Source organism: Phaethon aethereus, assembly GCF_964289735.1.
Source record: "Phaethon aethereus genome assembly, chromosome: 2".
NCBI classification, from domain to species: Eukaryota; Metazoa; Chordata; class Aves; order Phaethontiformes; family Phaethontidae; genus Phaethon; species Phaethon aethereus.
This window is the reverse complement of record NC_138582.1, coordinates 124,710,766-124,724,144: the sequence shown is the minus strand read 5'-3', so window position 1 is coordinate 124,724,144 and position 13,379 is coordinate 124,710,766. Positions and strand designations below refer to the sequence as shown.

At 40.8% G+C, this 13,379-nt stretch overlaps 1 protein-coding gene across 1 annotated transcript in view; it reads right to left on the bottom strand.

Moving 5' to 3' along the window:
- Nucleotides 1-447: 447 nt before the first annotated feature.
- Nucleotides 448-13,379, bottom strand: part of ZNRF2 (zinc and ring finger 2) — a gene marked incomplete at its 3' end in the record, with an annotated part of 60,950 nt that continues 48,018 nt past the window's right edge. The window contains 2 exon segments of the mRNA XM_081996703.1: nt 448-505; nt 1,253-1,358. Coding sequence (XP_081852829.1) covers nt 448-505; nt 1,253-1,358 — 164 coding nt within the window.

Here is a 13,379-nt window from a genome sequence, read left to right as displayed (position 1 = left end):
ATTGTAAACATTCTGGAATGCATTAACATGAAAGTGGTTTTGAAAATACCTAGTTTCAACTTTTTCATAGGATTCCAAAAGCCTTCTGTCAGAAATAAATGCCAGTACTCATGGAACAACCCAAAATTACACAATTGTATCATTTTAATTTTGTTTCATTTCCACGGAAAAAAATACTCTTCAGAAGTTAAAGCTTTGTTGGCACTGACTTGCAACTTTCCAGTACTAAAACTGGAATACATCGTTTCAGACCATGCCATCTAAGGATGCAGAAACCTTTTACATATTGCAATATACGTCAATACTTACTGATTAATATTGCAGTTCTGAGACACAGTAGCAAATTCACAAGTTAAAAAAAAAGCATAGAGTTATTTCAGATAATAAAGATATTTATTGTTGAAGTGTAGTCTAAAATTAAATATTACCTAAAACATGAATCTTGTCTTAATCTGATGGATGCTCAGGGCAAGATCTATTTACTTCAAACCATTCATCTATGCAGCTGTTGGATACAAGACAAAAATTAAAACAATTGACATGAATATCTCAGTAACATTTAGCGGTAAGATATGAATATAAATTGGTTTCTCAATTTCAATGACTAGTAGGATTTTATATTATACAAAGAAGTATATGTTATATACACACATCATTGGAAAATGTAATAACCCCAAACCACAGTAATAACTGGATATTAAACACCGCTGAAAAACTAAATTTCCTAAGTGTTAAAATTTTCTAAGGAAGCATTTTACAAGTTACTACCCAGGTTTTACACACAGGTTACTTCACTACTAACACTATAATCCATCTTATATCATTCATTGACATTTTATTTCCTGTAGTTACAGACACTTGTGAAAACAAATATGAAACAGGTATAAAAAGTGTTCCCCCCTTTTCCCCCCAAGTCCGTTAGCATCTGACAAAACACACAACCTAAACTCCCTAGCCATGATGTGCATGTTCCCCATATAGGTGATTTTGCCTTATTTTTTCTGTGGGCTTTTCATGCAAGCATGAAAAGACTATAGTAGGGAAAACTGACTTCAAAATACATTGGTGGAGATGCAGAAAGATGTCATTTTAAAAACATCTTTAGGGTTGCTGCTGTTGTTTCTTTGTTGTTTGTTTGTTTTTTAACTGTAAAAAGCGATTAAATTTTAGTGCTCCTTTAAGCACCCCTTGGAGGAGTTTTCCAATAAATGCAACCTTCTAGAATTTTATATGCATCTTGAGAAATACTTGCCCTTTATGATATATGCAGAGGCAAGGCAGTCGTGCTATAGTGTCTCCTTGCTGCAGCTCTTCCAAGCATATTGCACACTCCCCAGCATCTTTACTCAGCACATCCTCTGAAGAAAGAGCACAGAGTTAAACAGTTAAAACACACACTACCATAAGCAGAATGTTCTTTATTCAGAACATCAAGGCTAGCTACAGAAGATACTTCTTGTCCTGCAGAAAGCCATGTCAAGGTGAGGATCAGTCACATTTACACCAGCTGACTGAAGATTCCTGATGGGAGATATTTTAACGGCTTAAATTAAAATATGGTTACGATTCAGTTTCTTGCCTAAACACAGCACAAAATAAAGCCCTGTAGAAAGACGCTTTCTTTCTACAGGAAGGAAGGAGAAGAGGGGTAGCCATGATCAACAGCCAGTACCCTTTGGAGTTTATACTCTCTCGGCAGATCCATACCCCGCCACACAGGCTGCTCTGATCTGACCTCAGAAACCTGCGCTCTGAACCACGCAGCCGCAGCAGACACACAGCGTGCTGCCAACCCCCAGAGCTAAGCATTGGAGAAGGTGGGTTCTTCATGCAGATGACAGGTAATGCCTTCAGGGCTTTAAGGATTCATGCTAGGTGGGTTTTTCCTAGCTTCTACTTTCTTATCCATGCTCTGTTTTCACTATGGAGGTTAAGTACAAGCCTGAACGTAATGTTTCTCTGGACAGGACACTGCAGGTCATTAACGAAGTAAAGATCATCTTAACTTCTGAACACTCAACCTACCATTGGCTTTGTCTACTCTCCTATTCATCTCTCTTCTATACATTTGGCTTTCTTTTACCAGCCTTTCCGGTACTCATATTTCACACCTTCAACCTCCTCTTCTCACCATGTCAGCATGTTCTACCACATCCCATCCACATCTTCCTCAGTGTAAAATATGCAACTGTTAGCAATAGGAGTAGGAGTTTTCCATCAGGGAAAGATCAGTGCTGTATAGCTCTAGTGACCCAAAATTCCTGGAGACACTGATTTTTTTTGCAGCATTACCAAGTCCCATAACAAAGGAGAAGAAACTAAGTTACTAGGAATGCACAAGAGTTGGCTTTCACACAAAAGTTTCTGGGAAAATATATTATTTTTAATAAAAACCTTCTCTCTTGGACACTTCTCTTAGCCAGAACATGGGATGCAGAATTCCGTCGGAGCACAAACAGGAGATCACATAAGGACTCGTGTGCCAGAAGCAGGTTAAAAGTCCCCGTTAGATGTGACCTCACACAGTGCACAGAGCATTCCCAACAAGGGAACACGTAGCAACCAAGCTGGCAATCTGGCAGATCAGAGAGGTGTACACTTGGCAAAGTAAAGCCCATGCGTTTGAATTTCCACCGTTTCATGGGAAAAGCTTCCCTTTCTTAATCAAAAGGAGCCTAAAGGGACTGTTTATGGAGAGTACAGCTCCCAGGTACGACTGAGAAACCACCAGCTCTATGCTATTCTTTCCAGTGGCTCCAATACTCGTCACTATGACATTCCAAACACACAGAAAATGTCAAGTAGACAACTGAAATGCTATCGTTGCAGCAAAAAGTGAAATGAAATTAGGGCTACCTTGTTTTCCTTATAATGACAGCAAGCTGTCTTGCAGGTGCTTGGGTTTCTAAAACAGTGCTTATTGCAGTCTCTGCTATATTCATTGGTTATGCTAAAAATACTGTATAATGCCACCCACGTATGTAGCATCGTCATGAGGATTATGTGAAGAATATCGAACATGAGATGAATTGTTATAAAGTAAAATATTCAAAACTAATTAATAAACAGTATACACCTACCACAATGAAGAAAAAAAAATGTATTTTACACGTGGTAATATTATTGGTAGGCATTGCATTAAGAAATTGCTTCTGTTGTTCTATCAGAAGCTGTAAGTCTGCAAGAACATTAGAGGTACCCAAGAGAGAAAGCAATTTAAAACTATACAAAAGATCTTAAAGAACTCTTCTCTGTTGTTGCAAAATCCTGACACTAGGAACTTGCCCAGAAGAGGGTGCTAGGGATAAATACTTCCTTGAGGTCTTGAGGTGTTTGTTGTTCTGGTTTGGGTTTTGTTTCCTTTTTTTTTTTTTTTTTAATTAAAAGATACTTTAGTATCTGACACCATGAGGCAAAGACTCTCCAGACAGCATTGTCCTGTTACAGAGATATTAATCTTTGCCTGAGGCTCTCAGACACTACCATCCTAGACTGCCTCTTTACACAAGTACTTTGCCAGAAGTCCTATGAGCAGATCTACTCTCTTCCCACAGACAGGTTGCAAGAAGAAATGCCATTATAATGCAAGCATGTATCATATACACAGAGGATACTTAATGAAAGTAATTTTTTTCCATGAAGTCACTTTATCAGATCAGCAGCTGGTACCCAAAACAAAATGACACCAAGATACCTCCAGTGAATTAATCCCCAGCCTCCCTCCCTCAGCACTCTCAAGAGGGAAGTGTTTAGTCGAGTTTTAATGATAAAAATTTAAAAGCTGTCCAATAAAAATACAATTTATGAAAGAAAACATTCCTGTGAACTGCTTTCACATCATTGTCTGTTGTACACGTCTGGCTTATCGTGCGCTCCCCAAACTGTACAATGCTTGGGTCTGAACTGCTGCTGAGCAATTTAACAAGGTTCTGCACCTTTTGGCTAACATTAGGGCAAGATGCCAAATTAAACATTTCTATCTCCCACCAGCCCTGGCGTAAGTGTCTGAGACTCCTTTTCTTCCCTGTAGTACTCCTGTACTCTCCCCAAATGCCATTAGCCTTCCTCTTGCCAATACCGGCCCTACCGCAGAGGTCCCAGGCAAACAGGTTGCCGCCCTCCCGGGCTTCACCCCAGGCTTTCCCACCGGGATGAGCTGCCGGGCATGCAGCGGGCTTTGCCTAGTCATGCCAGAGGGAGCTGGTGGTAATGCTGACCACGGCTGGCATGGACAGAGCCTCAGAAACACGGTGGAGTTCTGCCACCCCTGCAGAAGAGATTTTCTTAATAGGTTTCAGTGCTCTTCTTCCTCTGAAATAATGAGGAGTCGGCATTCCCTGGTTCTTGTGTTAACCTTCCGAATCCTACCAGACTCTCGTGCAAAAGAAAAGCATAAATACTGAGGAAAATCGGTACAAAATAGCTAACTGCTATAAATGCCCATGTGCAACTTGGCACTGCAAGCAAACAGACTCCAAACCCATGTAATTATGCTCGTAATTGATTACACATGTGGAGTGACGATAGCAAAACCAAATCCTTCAAGGACCAACGACACTTTGGGTCTGACTCCCTTTTGACCATTTCAGGCGATTTGGATCGTCAATCCCAGATAAACAAAAGGAGTGAAAAAACCTGTTAGACCTGGATCCAGTCAGAATTTGTTCTGTACTTGTTTCCTTCAGCACTCCCCTGTACCAACACCGGCTTATACCAGATGGCAGTCAGGTTAAGGACCATTTAACACTGACTTTTAAATGTATCTGTTACGGAAAAATGTGTAAATCATTTTGCACAGAACCACTGCAGTCTGAACAATTTTTTTGTTTTCATATTTTCCTGCAGCAGAGTGATTCAGCAGATACATACGATGCTTCTTCTCTTTTCTCTTTAAAAAAGAAAAAAGAACAGTTTGAGATTTCATCAATGTTATGATTAAAACATTTATATGAGCGTTATTACCTAAATGGAAGTGGGAAGAGGAAATAAGCACAGGCCACATTTTTCCATTTCGCCCACACGTGGGTACATACACACTCATCACATCCATCTGCCTTGCACCAAATGGGAGGTAAACACTCCTCCACCCTCCCAGCTATTTGAACAAGTACTCATCAGCCAAAGACTAGTGTCAAAGATGAAATCTGGCAAAAGAGCATAGTATTTCCTTCCTGTGTCTGCTGAAGTACTTCCTCCTCCTCTCCTCTACCCCTGGTTAATAATACTCCTGTTTTAACTTCTGGTTGTCAGTAATTTTTCCTCCTAAAATTTTATCTTTTATCTTTACTGAAAAATAAATTCTACTCCACTCCTGCATTCATAGCAGAATAGGTAGTACCAAATTAAAATAAGATCACCTTGGCAATTTTGCACCTACTTTACCAATTAAAAACTTTTCTAGAACTTTTGAAAAACCTATCCAACAACTATCAAAGCCACCAACACAGTCATGTTCATGTTTAGAATTATAGGCAACACCTGTGATGAAATAGTCTGTCTGAGGACTGCAAAAACACATGCAATACATACCTTACGGATTAAGTCATTAAAATCTGTGCTACTGTTTTTTGTTTTTCTTTTTAGAACACAGACAGATACAGCCCTAGGCTCAGGAAACCCCAAGTCACAAATCATGGAGATGGCAATAGTATTTGGGGAGATATCACCTTATAAGCTGCAGTATTTTATGTCTCTCTAGGCATTCACTGGAAACAGAACAAGTTAGAAAGACCTTTGATCTAATCCAGTATGACAATTTTTCAAAATGTCTGTATTTTTTCTAAAACTTAAAAGCTTAGATGTCTGTGGAAGCTGTCACCGCAGCTAGCTTAACAGTGAAGGACATCACAGAAGTGCACCCTTTCAGGAATACGACTGGAATTTATCAGAACATACCTTCTGAACAGTATCTTATCAGCACTAAAATTGGTAAAATAAGAGCTGTAAGAGGTTAAAAATATCAGTGAAACTTCATTAAATAGAACATATTACTACGTATTTGTTACACATTCATTAACTTTTGTTGCTGATTACTAAAAACTCTAGCAGTTAAGTACTAGAGACTGTCTTTGCTCGTTTTTAAACACAGAGCATCAACTTCTAGACATCTAGAAGCCAACATATTTCTTCACATAGCATGAATTCATCCACATTGCAGAATTTATTCTGCAGCTGTCCCTGAGCAGCAATTCCCATCCCCCCAGGCAACTCTAGTTTTATATACTGAGCATGACATTATATGGTATAGAATATCCCTTCGGCCAGTCTGGGTCAGCTGTCCCAGCTATGCCCCCTCCCAGCTTCTTGTGCATCTCCCCGCTGGCAGACCGTACCCCCTTCTGGGATGATCCAAAGTTTTTCCTTACACTGTTACAAAAACAAGGAGACCAGAAGGATCTGCACATTCCACAGGTAACTATTCCGTAGCCAGCAAGTATGTGTGTATGTGATTACCATACTCTTATTAAATGTTACTGACTTGATTTACTAAATCTTCCCAGTTTTTGCCACATCTGTTTTTCTCCCTCTCCATTCCTTTCCAGCTATTTCCTACTATGCTTTCCTCCTCTTCACACTCATTTTCCCCAAAATATCATTCTCTCTAGACCTACTTTTTCTCCCACTCTCCTACCCCCCATCATCCCATTTAATTTACTGTTGCAATGCAGGCATTGAAGAAAGAAGGAAGACATTATTAGCCACTATCTGATACAAATAATATGGACAGACTTCTTATTTGGGGTTAATATCCTTGGGAGAAGTAGACAATGGAATGGAACAAAAAGGGACCATGATACAGAGTATGCTTCTCTCATGCAGCTCAGTAACTGTCTTTGCAAGCAAAAGCTTTTTCTCCTAGTCTATCCTAAGCAATAGGAGAGCAAGAAGTTTCTTTGGCATTCTATCTGTGCATCAGTATTCTGGCTGCCCCAAGAGGAACACCCTTGATTCAGCATGCTCTAGCTAGGGATCATTCTTGGATGACCAGGTCAGCCCTCCGCTGCTGCTCGAAAATTGAGGCAGAAAGGCACTCTGAAGGAGAGCTGATTCTTTAGTGCTCAAAGCCCTCAACAGCAGGAGAAAGATGGTTTGGTTGTCACTACGAAGATACTTTATTATCACTCAGAGCTTTCCAAGCTACAGGGTCTGCCAGCAGATTAAGCAAGGCAGAGCTAAAGCCATTAGGTTTGTTCACCTATGAAGACTCCACCTTCACAGCCAGAAGTTAAACTTGCACTGCCCTCAGTGAGGAACATACCTTCTGAAGAAACAGCGGGTTCCTGACCAGAAACATTTCTTATTGCTCTAATACAAGCAACCTCCTGTAGATGAGATGCAAGAGGGAAGATTTTTAACACCTAGCGGTTTTCCCTGAACCACAGCTAAGTGGTTTTCAGGATTTGTAACGCCAGCAAGTTGAGCATGTAGAAATTCAGAATTCAGCTCTGCTAAGTAACTTCAATCCAAATTCCCTTTTATACTGCTGAAAAAACTAATATCCATAAGCTAATCAAACACACACATTGCAACTTTTTGTGCGCTTCTGACAGGCACAATAACCCCAAACACCACTGGACAACTTGCATGATAATACCAAGAACTTAACTAATTTAAAAACACCTCCCCCACCACAATACACAAAAACATAACCTCTCTAAAACAAGCCAGCTACAACAAAGGTGACACTTCCTCAAATACTACAAAGTGTTTGATTAATTTTGGGGGTTTTGTTTGGCATCTCACTCTTCACCCCTTGCAATGTGGCAGCCCACTACAATTTCCTATTCAAAGTCCAAGCGTTATCCTTGTTTTCCCTTTCCCTCTCACCTTGCTCAGTGTTGGTCCAAGACTGAAATGTCTATATACAAACAGATACCCACCATGACAGACTTCCTGCAGAAACACTGCCTACAGTCTTTGGTACTCCCCTCTTAACACACAAACGTGAAGTGAAAGTCGCACAAGAACAGTATTTGCAGATGTACTGGGTTTGCGTGGCAAGGTTTTGGTAGCGGGGAGGGGCTACAGGGGTGGCTCGTGTGGGAAGCTGTAGAAGCTTCCCCTATGTCCGATAGAGCCAATGCCAGCCGGCTCCAAGATGGACGCACCGCTGGCCAAGGCCGAGCTCATCAGTGATGGTGGTAGTGCCTCTGGGATAACAGAGTTAAGAAGTGGGGAGAGGGGAAATAACCTGCACAACAGCAATTGCAGCCAGAGAAAGGAGTGAGAATATGAGAAACAGCTCTGCAAACACCCAGGTCAGTGAAGAAGGAGGGAGGAGGTGCTCCAGGCACCAGAGCAGAGATTCCTCTGCAGCTCATGGTGAAGACCATGGTGAGGCAGGCTGTCCCCCTGCAGCCCATGGAGCTCCATGGTGAAGCAGATATCCACCTGCAGCCCATACGCTGGGGAAGGCAGATGCCTGAAGGAGGCTTGACCCTGTGGGAAGCCTGTGCTGGAGCAGGCTCCAGGCAGGACCTGTGGAGAGAGGAGCCCGTGCTGGGAGCAGGTTTGCTGGCAGGACTTGTGACCCTGCGGGGGACCCACGCTGGAGCAGTCTCTTCCTGAAGGACGGTACCCCATGGAAGGGACCCAGGTTGGAGCAGTTCATGAAGAACTGCAGCCCATGGGAAGGCCTCACGCTGGAGAAGTTCATGGAGAACTGTCTCCCATGGGAAAGAACCCATGCTGGAGCAGGGGAAGAGTCTGAGAAGTCCTCCACCTGAGGAGGAAGGAGCAGCAGAGACAACATGTATGAACTGACCACAACCCCCATTCCCCATCCCCCTGTGCTGCTGGGGAAGAGGTGGAAAATTCAGGTGCAAAGTTGAGCCCAGGAAGAAGAGAAGGGTGAGGAGAACATGTTTTAAGATTTGGTTTTAGTTCTCATTATCCTACTCTGATTTGATTGGTAATAAGTTAATTTTCCCCAAGTCAAGTCTGTTTTGCCTGTGATGGTAATTGGTGAGTGATCTCTCCCTGCCCTTACCTCAACCCAGGAGCCTTTCATTATACTTTCTCTCCCCTGTCCAGCTGAGGAGAGGGGTGATAGAACGGCTTTAGTGAGCACCTGGCATCCAGCCATGGTCAACCCACCACAGCAGAATAAGGCCTAAATTACAATACTTGTATCACAACACCGTGCTGAGATAGAGGGAGGTAGCTGCAGAAGTTTCGTTGTTTCTCAGCAAACTCAACATTTGAGGAACTGGATTTAGATTTTTCTGGGACATTCTCATCTTTAAGAAGCTAATTCTGAGAAATAGCTAGATGCTTCCTGTTCAGACAGATACCGATCGGGTAGAGAAAACTTTTATTTATTCAACTTTTTGTTGAATAAAGATAAAAACTGAAATAGTAGCAACGGAAATACATTTTAGAGAGCAGGATGAGTATAAAAGCCTATATAGTCCTAAGAACCCAGATACAATTCTAATTAGGTAAACTAAGTAATATAGAGGGGAGAGGGATTTGTGCACTGAGGGGAAGCTTCTTTTGTAAAGCTGTTTGCTTCAGTGGCCACAACAGAAATCTATCTGCAACTTTAAGATACATGTTGTCAATACAAGCTACAGCGCTGCAAAAAAATTTTAAAGCTCAAGTTTAAATAACCCAGCTTTCATACAATGTCCAATTAAGGCATCTTGCTCATAGACAAAGTCAACTTTGCATCCCAGGACTCCCAGTGAAGAGCTAGGCTTTGAAAAAAGGCCAAGTAGTCTGGGAAATAAAGCTCCTCACTTCTGAGCAACATCTACAACCAGTGTACCAACTTTCTCAGTCTGTATTTATGCTTCTGGTAGAAAGTGTTGAGGTGAAATAGGTACTCATGCAAGATAAATTTTATCAACCCAACTGGACATGGGTTGTGCTCCTGTCCTGAGATTTATTGCCAGAGTGACTATGCGTTTCCACAGTGATTCAAGATTTGCTCTCAATACAATTATCTGATTGACTCCAAAACATCTGCTTTAAGCTGCAGTCTTTCCAACTTCTGTTTAGTCTGCTTGCAGTTTGAGATGCCCTTGAATGTTAAATCATCTCAAGATAGCTAAACAACTTTCTCCAAACTAGCGCCCCACTGTGCAACTCCCTCAGGAATAGTGTACCCCGGCACATACCATCTGAAACAAAAGCTGCTTATTGCAGCGCATGGAACAAGGAAGCTGCCTTTACGCTGTTTTCTTGGGTTTTAATCAATGTTACATGACCTCTCAGGTTATTGGGTATTAATCTTGAATGTCAGGAGTTAAATCAAAAGTAGCATGTAAAGGGGCAAACTCACAAGAAATGCAACAGCAGCAAAATAAGTCTCCTTAGGAAACAGTGCAAGGAACTATCACTTGGGGAATACCTCCCCCTCGGCTTCATTGGGTAAGCGTGACTTACACTTCTCAGGGCTGACTTTACCATCAAAGAGGATCTTACACCACAAATATGCTACAAAAGGAGGAGTGGTTTGAGCAAATTGGCCAGAGGCAACTAGCATGTATTGCTGACAGAGTGATGCAGTTAGAGAGGACTGTTTCCTACAGGGAGCTGGAGATTGCTGGGATGAAGAAAACTTACAGAAGCAGGTGAGAAAGAAGAATATCAGTGTGAGATCCATGCATGCAGATCTTTTATCATTTTTATTCTTTGCTAAACAATGCTTCTCATCTTTGAGGAGTAAAAACAAAGCAAAATATTTAAGGGCTACTTATATGTACCTGCCAATCTGTACAAGCACTAAGAAACTACTATGATAGATGAAAAAAATCCATTTAGCCCTGCTGAGAACTTGGGATCACAATCCACGGATCCAGTCCAAAGGTGGCTGAACCACATGGTATCCCTCAGAGCAAGGGGAAGAAAATTAAGTCGGGTCACCAAGCTGAATACATTCAAGAAAAATGAGAGCGGCCCGAGGTGCAGCTTGCCTGGTGTAGCAGATGACTTTACCAAAGGTAAAAAAACCAAAACAATAAAACCCAAACCAAAACAAACCCCACCACAACCAACCAGGCATAAAACCCCAAGAGTATTTATCTACAGAAGCTTCTCTCCTGGTAGTAAATCACTTGAGAATCTAATTTAATGATTTAATGAAGAAAAGATACCACTGTGGTTGGGAGGAGGGTGAAGAATTCCTTTCATATACCATGCAGAGACAGTTTTCTTCAAGTAGCTTTATGGTCAGAGGGAAGACTTAGCTATGATGTTGTAAGTCTGTTAAAATGAACAACTTTGCCAAATTAAGACTAAATACTATTGCCAACAGTATTCGCAAAGACTGGGAAAATAAAGCAGAGCGTGGATGTGGCAGAGTAGGAATGACAGAAGATGGCTGTCTCTGACCAAGCTGAAGGAATGATCTTAAATTTGAAAATATCTTGCAAATGCAAGATGCTGATATGGTTGTACAAAAGCATCACCACTGAGGTTCGGAAATCCCTCTTGCTTTGGTAGCTTTTTAAAGTGACTAAGCTTATTTTATCCCCAACATGAAAGGACACCAAAATGACTGCAGAAGACAAGTTTTCCAAATGGCAAGGCTTCAACCATTCACCGTCACTGAAATGATGGTCAGAAGTCAGAGAAATTGCTTTGTAATGATTTTTAATTAAGAAGTTTTATTCTAGTAATGGTCTGCAAGAAATTGGGGGTGTGATGGGGACCTGCTGGCCTAATGAAATCTCTGAGAACTCTCATCTAACAACGTAGGTGAAGCAGGCATATTAGAAACCTTCACGGAAGGAAAGGGTAGGGGAATATTGTCCCTGAAGAGCAGAGGCAGAGAGGGAACGAACAGAGAAAACTGAGATGCAGTTAGCTAGCCTATTACTCTGGGCAATGTGGGTTAATTTAAATGGTGACTTGTTTTGAAGTTGGATGTAGCATTTGATTCAGCGTTTTGTTCACTTTGTCCTTTTTCAAGTTCCTATTCCAGGCTTCCTACAGGTGCCCTGAACGCACTGAGTTTTGCCAAGTCTTTTTTTCCAGTCTTTTAACATTGGCCAAATAACTGACTCATTTCTTTGCAAGCTTGCAGAGGAGTTTGGTTTGATCTGATGCAAAATGAATGCATAGGGAGCACTAAGGAAGATGGCATGAAAGATGAAACTATAAACCTAAGCTTGAGAGAGGAGGAAGGGAGAAAAACAGGTGTGTCTGACTAAGACGCTATTCTTAGGGAAGATATGATGCATTACTGAGCAACACACAATGAAAACACCGGTGCCAAAACTCAGTGTGCATAAAGTCTGGCTTATTAACCTCAGTGCCAGGTGCTAGGCCTACCGGGTGCTTTTCCCAGCAGGCTCGAGATCAGTCTTCTCCACGTTAAAAATGAATGGCTGGTGTCAGTGTGTGTACACAGGATAGGGATATAAATCACTGCAGAAGTTTTACTTGTCTGCCTTTTCTGTTCACAGCAGACTGAGTGCTTTTTACAAGCTACTCCTATTTTAAATGTGATTATCCTTGCGATATAGCTGGAATGCAAAACATGTCTGAATGCAAAAAATTCTGATAACATCAAATATTGAGTCGGGAGTTTTCAAAGCTGTCTCAGTTTTTCTGCTCTACACTAACCCATAATCCAGCATTATAATTTGTTCCAGAAAGGATAGAGATACAATATTTCTGGTGCTAACAGGTACCTACAGGTTTATAATACCCCAGTTAGATACAGAGTATATAGGTCTTTAATTTCAAGAGGGAAAAAAATACCCCAAAACAACCTTCCTTTACATGAAAAAGCAAATAGCATTATTTTCTAGATCCTAGCAATTAAGTAAAAGGCACCCACACAATTTCAACAGTACTTAGCAATTATGATCATTCAAAATAATGATACAAAAACATTAACATGGGAGATGTGTTTAAAAAAAAAGTTCCCAAAGACAATTCTCCAGTATTTGTTCAAAGTTTTAGGCACATAATCTTACACTATATTTCTGCAACCACATTAAAGTTTTTTTTTTCTCTTCATGTTTTGAATCTACAGGCTATCAAAACTATTGGACACCATTCTGACAAGGCATTTCAGCTAATAAAGCCATAGATTGAAACAGACTTTCTTGGAACTGTGGAGAAAAAAAAAAAGATAGAAGTGTTAACCAAACAATTCCTCCCTCCATCTCTTCGTTCTAAACAAATAAACATTATTTATGGGCTAAAAATTATCAATGAGTACTACATTATTGCTTAGCTACATGAAGGCTATCTATCTATATCTATAATACCTATCTATTTAAACTTCTATCTAATTAAACTTCACACAAGAAAAGAAGGAATGAGAAATGTGGTCAAAATTAATAACATTTGATATGGTTTTAAATTACAGATAGCTATTAGTGCAGGGTTAAAATGAAAGTTATCTGAGGTTTTTATGAGGA